The sequence below is a fragment of the Phasianus colchicus genome, chromosome 13, assembly GCF_987193195.1.
Source record: "Phasianus colchicus chromosome 13, bPhaCol1.hap1.1, whole genome shotgun sequence".
NCBI classification, from domain to species: Eukaryota; Metazoa; Chordata; class Aves; order Galliformes; family Phasianidae; genus Phasianus; species Phasianus colchicus.
Genome location: NC_143448.1, coordinates 10123309 through 10136889, shown reverse-complemented (window position 1 = coordinate 10136889; position 13581 = coordinate 10123309). Strand labels below are relative to the sequence as shown.

Below are 13581 nucleotides of genomic sequence, written 5' to 3'. Positions count from 1 at the left end.
AAGCTATCATATGAAAACTTTTTTTTTTTTTTTTTTTTTTTTTTTTGTGAGCTTCCCTTTAAAGATCTTCGAGCTGTTTACCGCGGTTATCAATGTAATTAATTCGGTAATAAGGCACCAGCCAGGGGAAGCAATGTACTGAGTGCACTGTTCAGTGAGAACTTGTTGTTACTGGCTTGTCTGACTGCAATGCACCTCAGATTTCACATTTTTGTGTGCGTATGGCTCCTCTAACTTGGTTATCTGTTACTCAGGAGACGCTCCTGGCTCTGTAAGAAGTACCCCCATTTCTGCAGATTATTATAACTGAAGCATTTATTCTAACCTTATGACACTCGTGTACAGCACATTGCTTAACAACAGAAAGGTTCTTCCAGGCGGCTGAAATAAATTGGAAATTAATCATTATAAAATACTGAAAGATACTGAAAATGTCCTCGGTTTTCCAGCGTTAGGGGGTTCACTTTGCAAAATAAGATGGGAAAGGGTTATCAGTTACACTCACGTTTGAGAAAAGAGCTACAAATGTTGTTATAAACAGCGACAACGTACTCAGCACCTCCACTCGTATCGGAACAGCCCCGTCCCTTTGTGTCCCGCTGAGCTGGGCCCTCGACGAGCCCGCGTCGCTCGGTACCCGCTGGGAGCAGCCGGCACCTGAATACAAACCTTCCAGCAACTCAGAGACAGCTCCGACGCGCTCCGAAGTTACCGACAGCTCAGCGCGACGCGTTTCCTGCAGCCGCGCGGCAAAGGACGGCACCGCGGGTCGTGGAGGCGCTCGGATCGGGCCGCGCCGCCCAGGTGAGGCTGCAGCACGAACGGGATAAGCGGCTCCGGGCAGGGGTCGGGCCGTCCGGCGGCACCTCGGGGCTCAGCGCCCGCGGCGCCCTCCCCTCCCCTCGGCGCCGCCCGCGGGGGTTGGCCGGGCGCGCCCCTCTCCCTCGGGCGGCCGTTCCCCGCCCCGCCGCGGCCCCACCCCGCCCGCCCATTTACCGCGCCGCTCGGCGCAGCGGCGGACCGGCCCAGAGCCGGCATGGGGCCCCGCGGAGCCGGGCGGGCGGCCGGCTGCCTGCTGCTGTGCTGCGCGCTGGCCGCGTCCCGCGTCCCCCCGCGGAGGAGGAGGCCGTCGTTCGGCGGGCAGGTGGCGGAGAACCGGCCGGCGGGCACGCGCGTGCAGGGGCTGAGCATCCCGCTGACCCGGCTGGGGCACGAGCCCTGGTGCGCCGAGGTGCGGGGCCGCCGCTGGCGCCTGCAGCTGCTGGGCGACGGCCACGCGCACTTCCAGGCGGCGCTGCACGCCCGCTCGGGCCGCGTCTGGCTGCGCACCCGCCGCCCGCTGGACCGCGAGGCGCGGCCGCTCTACGCGCTCCGCCTGGGCTTGTGCTGCCGGCTCTGCGCGCCGCCCGGAGCCGCTCCCGCCGAGCTGGCCGCGCTCACCGTCCGCGTGCTGGACGACAACGACAACGCGCCGCGCTTCGTGGGGGGGCCGCCCGGCGGCGTCGCGCGGCTCCGCGTGGAGGAGACGCTGGCGCTGCGCTCCGCCGTGTGGCACGCGCGCGCCGAGGACGCGGACGCGGGGTCCAACGCGGAGCTGCGCTACTTCGCCCGCCCGAGCAGCGCGCACTTCTTCGTGGTGCCGCGCAGCGGGCGCGTGGTGTTGGTGCGCTCCCTGCTGCACCTGCGCGCGCCCATCCCGCTGCGCCTCTACGCCCGGGACCGCGGGCGGCCGCCGCGCCTCAGCGCGCCCCTGGAGCTGGAGGTGCTGCCGCAGCCCCGCCGCCTCCCGCCGCCCCGCGCCCTTCGCCGCCGCCGCCGCCAGGCCCCGCCGCCCTCCGCCGCTCCCCTGGCGCTGGCGGTGCCCGAGGACGCCCGGCCCGGCACCCTCCTGGCCGCGCTGCCGCCCGCGCCCTTCGCCGCCGCGTGGTTCGAGCTCGTGTCCCCGCCCGCCGAGCGATCGCCGCTGCGCGTGGAGCGGGACGGCGGCGCGGTGACGGTCGCCGTGCCCCTGGACCGGGAGACGGCGGCCGCGTGGGACGTCCTCGTCCGCGTCCGGCAGCGCGCAGGTGTGTGCCCGGGGCTCGGCCGGGAGCGGGGCGGGTGGGCTCCGCGGTGGGGCTTTGGTCTTTTTGCTTTGCCGGTGGTCGGAACGCCGCGGTGAGGGGCGGTGCGCTGCTCCCCGGGGCTCGTGCTGCGACTGCTAAAGCTCGGAGTCATTAACGAGCAGTACAGAAAACTGTGTGGGACCTTAACTCGGCATCCAGAGAACGGCCTACATCGTTTATCTCTGCCTACTTTACAACTGTTTTGTTGGTTTTCGTTTTTTTTATTTTTATTTTTTCCATTGCCTTGTGTGATATTTTTCACCTATCCGAGCACAGTTTGGCTCCGCTGTATTTGTAAGTCAGAGGACGGTGATCATTTGTGTCCATTCACACCTTCTGTTACTTTGTGCAGCCTGTGGTTGTGGTGAAGTTGTGAAGATGTGGAGTGCCACGAGAAACTCTCTCACATGTCCCTAACGCGGGTGTTCAGGGAAAAGGATTGCCCTGGCACAGAGCGGTTGGTCAATGAGGTTTCATCACGGGAAAGTTTAGTGGGTTTTGCATGGTGTGATTTCAGAGGACTTGGATTCTCAGGGGCTTAATGGCTCTGAGCAAGTTCAGGAGCTGGTGGCAGTGCATTCTGCCGTGCCTGCAGGGCTCTGGTTAGTGCTGACAGCCACAGGAATGAGATTCCTCTCCCTGCGGAGCCAACTCCTTCACAGGGTCCCAGGGAGCAGCAGTCAGAACTGGGCCTTGCCTGATTTGTCAGAGTGCTGCAGCAGCAGCTGGATGCCAACCCCTGGCTCTGGCTGTGCACGGTGCTCAGCTTGAGCTCTGGCTGCCAACCAGGAGCTGATAGATCTCTTTCTGGGGCACAGATGCTTTATGTGCCCTGTCTGTGTGCTCAGCCCCGAGAGAGGGTGTGTGATAGGGCTGTTATTGCTCAGAGGCAGTGACAGTATCTATCAGGTCAATCTGAGGGTGCTTCTGGGATTTTCAGCCTCTCTGTCATGTAGCTCAAGTTTCAGCCCTTTGTCGATGTTGCAGCTGCCTCTGTCAGCACTGGGACAATGTGGCAGCGATGGGAGCCAGCCTTGCCCCCGGTTACTACAACTCCCACCTTTGTGATGGCCTTCACTCTTATCTAGTTTGAGTGGGAAAGCCTGAGATTGCTTGCAGCTGAGCTTGTTACACTGCCATGTCGCAGATTGCTTTCTTGAAGCAAGCTCTGATAACCCAGTTAAAAAACCACAGCCAGCTTCAGATTATTTTTAGGTTTTCTTTTAATTCTCTGTCATGTAGTTTTAGAAAATAGCTTTGTAGTGTTTTCCACTGGCTTGATGTATTACTGCCAGCAGGACCAAATAGATAATCATCTTTATGTACAGCTTGATTCGGGCTCTCACAGACCAGGTAGAGGGCAATTAACAGTGCGCAGTGTTACGTTCTTTGGATGCTGGTGGTTGTAAGTTTGTTTTGAGGAGTCTACATTTTAAAAGATGACTTTGTTAGTATTGTTGTTTTAATCAGATAAAGGTTAGTGACTTAGTACCTTCAGGACTCTTCAAGTTGTTGCATACTCGCTTTCTAGTGTAATAGTTAAAGCACGCAGGTGTTTGAGACAGACTTGGGAAGCTGTGCCTGTTTCCTAAAGGCTGGCTGGGAGAGCTGGGTGTTCTGGGAGGGCACCCCAGTAGGGCGGTCAGTGGTGGGCAGCCCTGCCTGCAGTCTCTGCCCCGTGCCTCGGGGGTTGTGCTGCAGCTCCAGCCCGGCCCCAGCTCCACTAGGGCACAGCATTCTGCGCCTTGCTGACCCTGTAGTGCCTTGCTGGCTGGCTCCTTGGCTTGACCTCAGCCATGCCTTGTCACCACAGTCCTGCCTGGTGACAGCTGAGCTGCTGGGTGACCCAGCGTACATCATGGGCGCTGTTCTGCTCTTCCTGCTTGCTGACATTGAGGTCCCTGCTTGGCAAGCACACGTGCATTTCTATTAAATACTTTAGCTACCCTTAATACCACGGGAACTTAAATTGCTTTTCTAGACAATGGACAAAGATGTAGTCTTAACAGAGCTGAAGTAACTAATCTGAAATTATTTAAATAGGCTCCAAGAGTATTTACATTTTCCAAAAGTTACAAATATGTTGTTAAAACCAAGATCAATGGGAAACACCAGGAAAGACTTGCACATTACTTTGTACACCAGATTCTAAACTGAACTCCTAAATTTCAGGCTTGACTTCCTGAAGACGTTTTCTGTCTCCTGGTCCTTGACAAGCACGTTCCTCTGGTTGACCCCTATGGCCATTCAACCCGGAGCTCTATTCTTCACTTATCCATTCCTGGGAAGAGTGTTGGTTATGCTTATATTTTATGTAGCATTTTGTTTCTTATTTCATTTATTAGGGCACAAATAATTTGTTTAGACCTCCCAGGAGCATAATACTGTTTTAAGTTTTTGTCCAGTGAACAGAAGGCAAAGTATCTTACATTCTTACAATCATAGAGCTAACATTTAATTTGAGAAGGAGCCAATATTATTCTGTTAATGCTTGGGGGAAGTGCAGGAAAGATCCCATCTCACTAATCCTCGCCATCACAAGCTCCTTTGACCTTACTTCATCCATGGGCATTAGCTGGGTAATCCCGTCTTTCATTTTTTCTTATCAGAAGATTTACTGGGGGTGATGTTGGGCATGCCTTCCAAATAGTTAACAGCAGTCAGTTGTGTTTGCCCTGTTTAAATCAACACGAATTGTCCTGTCTAAATCAATGTATAGAGTGGAAATACAAACATCAGTGATGCTTGTATTTTAAACCTGGAAGTTTTTCATCCTTGGCTCATCTGTTCTAATTTTATCTGAGACCTCAGTTCCCTATGAGCTGTACTGATTCTCCGTGGGCCATCGCTGGTTGGTGTTTGGTCTTCTGTGATTCTTATTACCTCTTTTATGGATTACAGTTACTTTAGCAGTTATACATCACTCTGAGCTTCAGTTGAAACCATACATTTTCAGGCAGATGTGGTTCTTTAAACTGCAGTAGATTTCATATTATGAAATTGAAAGAAAGTGGACATTGTGTGTGTGTTTGGGGCAGCTGTGGGCATTGACAATTTGGGGATCTTGCTTGTGTTAGGAAGGAATATCTCAGGGAGCTTTGAAGCACCATCTTGGTATTTACTCAGTCCAAAAAAACATTACATGGAGTCTATGCCAAACAGTTTGATTAAAAATATCTTTGTAAGTCTGCTGGGACTTGCGCACCAAAGCTGTTAGATCTGCTGTCTGTCATGTCAAACATTTCTACAAGAATAATAGGCTTTTTTTTTCCTTTTTTTTTAAAGATCTAGCTGAATTCCCATACATATCTGTTAATCTGATGGAAGCAGTAAACTACAGAATTATAGAACATATGGGTAGGATCTTTCTTAAAGCTGATTTATAACATAACAAATTGGATATTGATCCCATGTCTGACATGGCAATTATGTTAAACTTTCTTTGATTCTGAAATATTTATATTTTAGGTTTTTTTTGTTTTTTTTTTTTTTCCTTCAAACTGTTTTGCTGTAAAACAAATTCATCATTTAGAGGGCTATTTCCTTTTGGTTCACCTAATAATGAATAGCATTCAGAGATTCCTTATTCTGGTAAGGCGTCGTAATTCCTTAAATAAGGAAATCTGTTTGTTTCAGAAGATTCATCTTATTCATATAAAGAAATTCTACTTCTTTAAGTGGGGATTTCTCTTCTCCCTGCTCTCTTCCCCCCCCCCCAAATCCTAAGCAAAGTTTCAGGAGATCTTGTTTCACACAAGTACTGTGGCTGCTTCTTGTATATCTAAGTTCTCTCATTACAAAGCTTTTTGTAGTCACAATTTAAGACCTGTTATTTGTTATCTAAGGATGTTTGCTGCATTATTTATATACAGTCATTTATTTCACTTCAGGGCATGGATTTTTGTGTGTTGCTGTTGGTAGATGCATGCTGCACTAGGAATCCCTGGTAAAATGGTTATCACTTTACTGTCTTTTAATTGGTAATTAGTAGATCCACCCCGCCACAATCATGTAGCTCTTCTGACTCTTTACTTTTGTTCTTTGGTTCATTTTTCATGTTCTAACTTTGATTTTAAAAGCTAGATGAGGGTAAGGACATGACAAACTACCATTATTCTATCTATGAAATTAGGAGAGAATGTGGGCTGTCCACAACTTGAGCCCATCAACATCATCTGTTTGTAAGGGTTGTGTTTTAGTTATGAGCAAACCACTGTACTTAAAAGTGGCCTGTTGCATACTTCAGGAGTGTTCCAAAGTGACACAGAGACACGTTTGTGCAGGGTGGCTCCATTTTCTGAGGGCTGCACAGTAGCATTGGGTATGCTAACCAGTAGCTTTTGTCTCATGTTGTGGTATGAAAATGGGGGTGGAGATTCCTTCTGATTGCAGCTGGAGGGTTAGGAAACTAAGTCGTTTTTTTCTGGACATGCATCTTCCCAAACTTCCCATCAGTAGGTGGCTTAGATGAAGTGTTGTGAGAGTGATGCATTAAAAACATTCATGTGTCTCAAAACAGCAATGTTTTCTCAGTTAAAGCCAAAATATTCCTTTGTCCTACGTAGCCCAAACAAATAACAAGTCCTGTGTTTTCAAAGGCGTTTGTGTATCTATGGTTAATGTGTAGAAATTGGAAAAACTTTAAAAGCAAAGGGAAAAATATTACTTGAGTAGTTAGTTTGCTGACCCATGTAGATGAGAATGTCATGGTGATATTGACTTAAAGGCTTGCAAGACTTTTAATTCCCTTATAAAATTTTTAACTAAACTGAAATGACCCAAAAATGCCAGAGCAACCTGGCTTCTCACCCAGTGTTGTTTAATCAGAATAATATAATACCTTTTCCCTCGGTAAATTCAAGGCATGTAGCGTATTTGTCTGCAATTGTAGGGACGTGTTCACTCGAGTAAATGTTCTATATTGACAGATTTAGAAATCAGAATGTCTGGTGTTGTCAGTTTTATCAATTATACCATGGCAGGGAAACCCACATGTTTAATGAATACGATAATTTTATTTTCAAGTCTCATCTTCCAGATGCATCCATTGGATTCTTGAGAGAAAAGACAGTCATAACCCTAATGAAATCAGAAGTCTCAAATTATGCCATATTTTACAGATTGACAGCATCTTTTGTAATTTGACATGGTGAAGGAAAATGGGTTTGGAGGCAAATCAAACCTACCCTGTTTGAAATTGCAATCAAACTTTTTCAACATGTGTGTTTTTGAGGCTTGTTTCAGGCAGTGCTGTACATCAGAAGTTGTGGTTAGCTGTGGTTAAGCACTAATGCCTTCCTGTCCTTCCTGCCCCTCAATTTAGGTTGGTGGAAGAATGTGTATTTCTTTTCTTTGAAGGTTAAGAAATGGGTTGTTGCATACCAGTATATTTCCCGTGAGCAGAAACTTCTGTGAAATACCATGTTTTGTTACCTGATGCAGTCTGAGTTCAGTGTGTGTAAGGTGTGTATGAAATACTTTCTGTGCCCATCCTTTTTCAGTTGCAGATGCATGTGAAAAATAAGCAATTATAGATGGGTACCTGTGATGAGGGTTCAGCAGTGGATTAGTAAGATTGATTTGGTGATAGGGAATGAATTTCAGCTCTGTGGTGTTTGTCAGTAATATTGAGATAAAAAGGAAGTCATTCTGACAGGAGGGAATGTCAGAATGAGCTGCCCTAAGAAGGATTTTTAGTGAGAGATGAATTGACTCTAATAGGGAATTAAGCAGCTAAAGCAGGAAAAGCCTCTGGTCTGGAGTTTATAATGTTAGTTTTGTTTTTCTCTGTAAACTGTAAGGAGAGGTGGGGAGAAGGCTGAGTGTTGATGTTGCAAAGGCCTGGTAAGTGGTGTTTGCAAATGTGTGTAAAGAGCAGTCTGCTCATGTAACCTGTTTGCACTGTATTGAGGAAAAAAGAACAGGGGAAAACACTGATTGGTTTGATCCATTTGAATATGCAGCAATATTTTCTGTATAGCTTTTAAAAATGCTAGCTTTTAATGTGAGGTTTCACTGTTATGTTACTGTCATCCTATGCAACACAACTGCCTTGAATTTTGTCTTGTGTTTGCAAGAAAGCAATTATTTACATTTTTCTGTTATCTGAAGTTAGGGAGGGATGTATGTCAAGTGCAAAATCTGCATGTGTGTCTACAAGATAACTAGCAGTACTATTCTTTTAGGAGGAGTTTTTTGAAGACTAAAATTGTGTAAGATATCTACAGTGTGCCTGGCTTGAAAGTCAAGTATCTGGTGTTTAATACTGAGAGATTTCTATTGGCAGTGTGTTACTGTTTGGCAGTTCTTTTCAAGGTGATTGGGCCTGTGACAGTTCCTCGTGTCGGATCTCCGTGGCCTTGCACTGCTGAGTGCAGTTGCAGGCAGTGCCGCCTTGCTGTCACCACTCCATGTTCTGATAATTTAAGTAGAACCCGTTTGTGTGTTTGTAGGACTTAACCCAAATACACAGAGGATTATCAGTTTTAAGCTGTTTCTGCTAAGATTTTGAGTGGAATATAATGTATTATTTCTTCCATGATGTAGTACTTATATACGACTAATAAACGACTTTAATCATAATGTACTACAGCAGATGTGTCAACCTAGCACTGATACTGACACACGAGTGTGGTTAATAGAGTGCTGGGGATGGTGGTGTGTGTGTTTTGGAGGGTAGCAGCGAGACACCTTAGACTGCCAAAGAGAGCTATTGTTCTAAAATTCCCTTCCGCTATTGTTGAATCAGAAATAATTTCCATAAATGACGGTGTTTAATTCTTTCCTGGGGAAAAAATGAATTTCACATACCTCATTAAAGATTAGTTAGAGATCTGGTTTAGCTCCACTCTGCGGGAAAAACAGCTGTTCTGTAGGGAAGCAACCATGTTGGTTGCAGAAGATGTCAGTTGTAAGAGACCAGATTTTGTAGGGTATATCTCGTGACAATTACAACAAATGAGAAGCTTTTAACTATTTGTGGCAGTTGTTGGAACGGAGAATTATATTTTAAACAAATCACATTCGTGTTCTTATACTTGGAAATCACTAATGTCTGCTATAAATACATACGTTGCACATTATTGTCCATGCCAGTCTCTTCATCACATTCTTTGTCCTCTGGCAAGCCCTTGTCTGGTCATGCTTCATTGGATGCCCTGATGTTGTTTCTACAAGTTGTCAGGTCACATTTGTAGGTGTCAGTGCAGACAAGTATAGTCCTGTGCAGTTCTGTTATAGTTCTTGCTTTGATATATGGTATGCAGTGAAGGGGAAACTTAGAGATTAGATTGCCTGTATCTGAAAGGGAAATAATCTCTAATCTTGATGATTTATTTAGTACTTCTGCTTGAGAATCAGATTGCCTGTGATTGATGGAAGAAGATAACATTCTGGTAAGACCTGCAAGGCCAGTGCAGTGGATATGTAGACAGGTCAAGAGAGGCACTTATGCCTGTCTCTCTGATTATATGCAGCACAGTTCATGCTGACTATCCTAATGCAATTGTGAAGTATTCACGTGTTTCAGAGATACCCAACATATTGCTGAAAGCTTTGATCTTGTCCAGATGACAAATGACATTAAGGTCAATTAACTATTAAAAGCAGGTACTTGGGGAAACATTTCCAAGTCCTTTTGGTTTTTGATTACTAAAGCTTATTGGGTCATTTGAGGCTGAATCTTACTCTTGATGCTGTTGTCCGTAGTTTCCTTACAAGAGGTGTATGTCATCTATAATTGTGTATTAAGAACCAACATATTATTGTTCAGTGACCTAACAATTAGTGACAAGAGGAGTTTGTATCCAGATGTACTTCTTCAGTTGAAAACAACTATTCTTCAGTCGCGATGCACGTTTGTTTTGGTGAATAAATATGTGCAGGTTAAGAAGTTGAGCAGAATTTGAACGTGAGTTTGCAGGTTGGTTAGGATATCGATTTCCAGATTCTAGGAAGATAAAATCAGCTTCCTTTCTACTCCTGACGGTGTTACTGAGATGGCACTCAAACTCCTGGTAGATCTTTCTGTTACAGAGGAAGATTTTTGAAGGTTCTTAACTCAGGTTCTGATTTAGTGCTTGCTATTGAAGCCTGCAGTATCCCCAGGCAAACCAAGATAATAGTGAGTATTTATAAACTCACGACAACTTCTGTAAGGTCTGTTCCTTTGTGAAAAGTTGGGCAATTTTGATACTAGCTTTTCCCAACATGTCTGGTTTCACTTAGTATGTAGAATAGGGGAAGAATAACCATGCTGCTGTATTGTACATCCAGGTTCTGGAATGCGCTTTTGAGGTTCCTTCTGGCTTCTTTTTTAACAAGTTTAACAGAACCTGCAAGCAGAGAAGAAGGTATGTTTGTGATGAGGCAATTTCTGTTTGTTTGGAAACTTGGGCTTCACGTCAGTGTTTTTTCCAGACTGATATTTTTCTTTTTTGTCACTTTTTTGATGATGCTTCCCTACTATTTATTACAGAATCAGGAGCTCTTCTGTGCTCACTGATTGGTGTAATAGCAAAAACAAAGCAAGACATTTTCCTCTCAACTTTTAAGGATCTTCTGTTGTTGATTTCTGGAGATTGGAATTGTTGCATTCTCTGTTGGCTACATATATATTTTTACTTTCATCTTAATTAGAAGTGAAAACAGTATTACAACTTCAGTGAACTTTTTATCCAGGAAATTCATTAGTTAAGGTAGATTAGTTAGAATCTTTTTGACAACAAATGCTTAATTATTTTCAAAATTCAGAATTGCTATAATCATCGAATATACAAAACATACTTTTATTTTTTCTGGTAGCACACTTTCCAAAAACACGTATTCAAACTTGGAAAATTTAACAATGTGTGACCTGTGACCTTTCCTAAGATTACTGCTAGGAAGTAATATGAGTCACTCTGATGTTGCAGTCTGGCAGTAGATGTGGTTATTTTTTTGTGTGATGTTGGTAACAGTTGGAGAAGAGCCAAAGAGTTTTCTGGATCGCATGCCACAATATTGCAGACATTATATCCTCAGGATACATGTTTGTTACTCTGCATGTGTTGTGTAGCTCAGTATTTCTTCGTTTCTCTTTGGCTGCTAGGGGAAGAGTGGTATTTGTTGCACTTAACGCTTACTGTGATGGATGTGAATGACAACGTACCTGAATGGGCCATGGAGCCCTTTCCATTCTTGGCTGTGGTTTCTCCCCAAGCTACAGAAGGAACTGAAGTATATAAGCTGCTGGCTGTGGATGCAGATGAAGGGATCAATGGAACCGTAGAATATTTTCTCCTGGAAGGTAAATTTAAACCTCGCTTCTGTGTTTGTATTAAGCTTCAGTATTGTGACATTTTTGTCTTCTCACTTCTAGTGAAAAACCTTCCTTTCCTACTTAAAGGTTTATAATCTTTTGGTGTTGAGGGTAAGAAAGATAAACCTGTAGTGAGTGAATGGACAGACTGGTCAGTTTGGAAGCACGTTCTCTTTGCAAAGTTGTGTTCCTGACCAGATTGTTGCCTGAGAGAGCAGTGGACATGGGAGTAGTACTGCAGTACCACAGGGCTTGGGCACAGGAGCAGCAGTGGTAGCCATAGTCAGCACCTTTCTGGTTTGGTTGGAAGAAGCTGACATTCCTTTTTCCTTGTGGGGGTTGTGATTCTGGTCAGTTTCAAAGAAATGCTTAAGGATGTGGGTTGCACCTTAGCTTTGCAAAGCTGCTACAGATTCACTCATAATTTTCTTAGTTGGGGCACTTAAATGAAACTTCAGAGCTGTGTAAGCAGAAAGGGAGTAGGAATATCGCTCCAGAGGCAATCTGTTCCTCTTGACCAGAGCATATTCTGGCAGGGTATTTTCTTCAGAGGGATATTTCAGCATCAAATAACAGCAAAATATTGGAGGGTAAAGAAGGCTGACATCTAACAAAGTAAAATGCAGTTTAGAAATGTAATCATCACTGTAATTAGTGAGTTCAAAACAAACTTTTTATATTTTCTCCGTGAATATTAATTCTAAGACAAAACCAACTCAGGAATTGATTTCCTGGTCACAATATTAATCAAATAAAAATGTTCTTGCTGACAGCAGTTTGTGACTCTTCTTCCTAGGTGGAGAAGGCAGATTTGAGGTTGAGAGGGACACAGGCTGGATTAAAACAACAGGCTTGCCATTGGTGAGGAATAAGGAGTATTTGCTGACCGTGCAGGCAGCAGATAAACTTGGAAGCAAAGGGTCTCCAGCTTCTGTTTCTGTAATTGCTGGCTTTCGACCACCACAGTTCACCAACACATCATACTTGGTTTATGTTCCTGAAAATATAGCAGAAGGAAAACCGTAAGTAACAGGAAAAGTTCTTAGTTTAATGTCTGCTTGATCTTCCCAAAGCCTCAGTATTGTCTGTGAATCATAGATACTGTGAATATTAATTTGGATATTTTATCTGAAGTGATTACGTTCATTTGATGTATTTTAGTCACCCTTTTACACAGAACAGTGGTGATGAATAAGTATGATTTCTTGATTTTAAACAATAAGGAAAGTATTAGCAGAACTGTCTCTTAATTTTCAAACAAAATGCAGAACTCAAATTAAACCATTACATCACAAAGGAAGCTGTCTTGGCATGAAAGTGTGTGTGAGTTTTGTGTCAGCATTTGGAAAAGTACATTCTCCACCAAATGAAAGTTAGAAAAAACAAGAGGCTGTCTTTGCTGTCTTCATCAATCATGGTGACAAACCGAGTGAAAATGAAGATGCCACAAAACTTGTCATTTTACTTCTCCATCCTTTGGCTAACCATGTGCATCCAGATAGCCCAGAAAGTGTTAGTAATGGAGGCCCACCTGAATATTCAGTTCCATCTCTCACAAATTCTTTTGGTATCAGGGCAAACATTTTCCTTCTTCAGTTGAATTGAGAATACTTTTTTTTTTTTTCCAGTAAACATCTCCCTTGTGTGGCCTTTCAACTGTTATCCAGCTTCGTTACTATCTGTAATATTGTATTTTACTGTTCAGTCTACAACAGTTTTATAGTGTCTGAAGTTTGTCAAGATAAAAAAAAAAAAATCATCAGCTGTTAATAGAAAATAATGTTTTTCTTTAAAACTGCAGTAAAGTTATTTAGCACAGGTGTAAAAGAAATTAAAGTGTGTAATGCCAGAATACCTAACAGCTATCTGCTGTTCAATGAGGATGAAAAGTAATAAATTCTTTGTAACTCTTTTTTGTCACTGTTTAAAAATAGACTTGCACACCTGCTATAATGATAGGAGATTAATTGGTTTGTCAATTCGCATAATATCCAAAAGGAATTCAGTATTTGGTTATGGTTATTACTATGTCATCTGAGGTTTTAATATGAATGGTGTGCCCAGTGAAAGTGCTTTACTGTTGTGTGCTAACCTGAAGCAGTCCTGAAAATGACCGTGGAATCCTGAAGTTTTTGTGTCTAAATTAGACCAACTGCAGGAAAGCAGAGCTGCTGTCAT

General features: G+C 44.4%; 1 protein-coding gene across 1 annotated transcript in view; it reads left to right on the top strand.

Annotated features, from left to right (window-relative positions):
• Positions 1 to 1036: 1036 nt before the first annotated feature.
• LOC116243935 (neural-cadherin-like) overlaps positions 1037 to 13581 on the top strand; it is a 46760-nt gene continuing 34215 nt past the window's right edge. Inside the window, exons 1-3 of the mRNA XM_090149301.1 lie at positions 1037 to 2066; positions 11194 to 11391; positions 12200 to 12425. Of these exons, the coding sequence (XP_090005427.1) occupies positions 1037 to 2066; positions 11194 to 11391; positions 12200 to 12425 (1454 nt within the window). The remainder of the gene's footprint in view (positions 2067 to 11193; positions 11392 to 12199; positions 12426 to 13581) is intronic.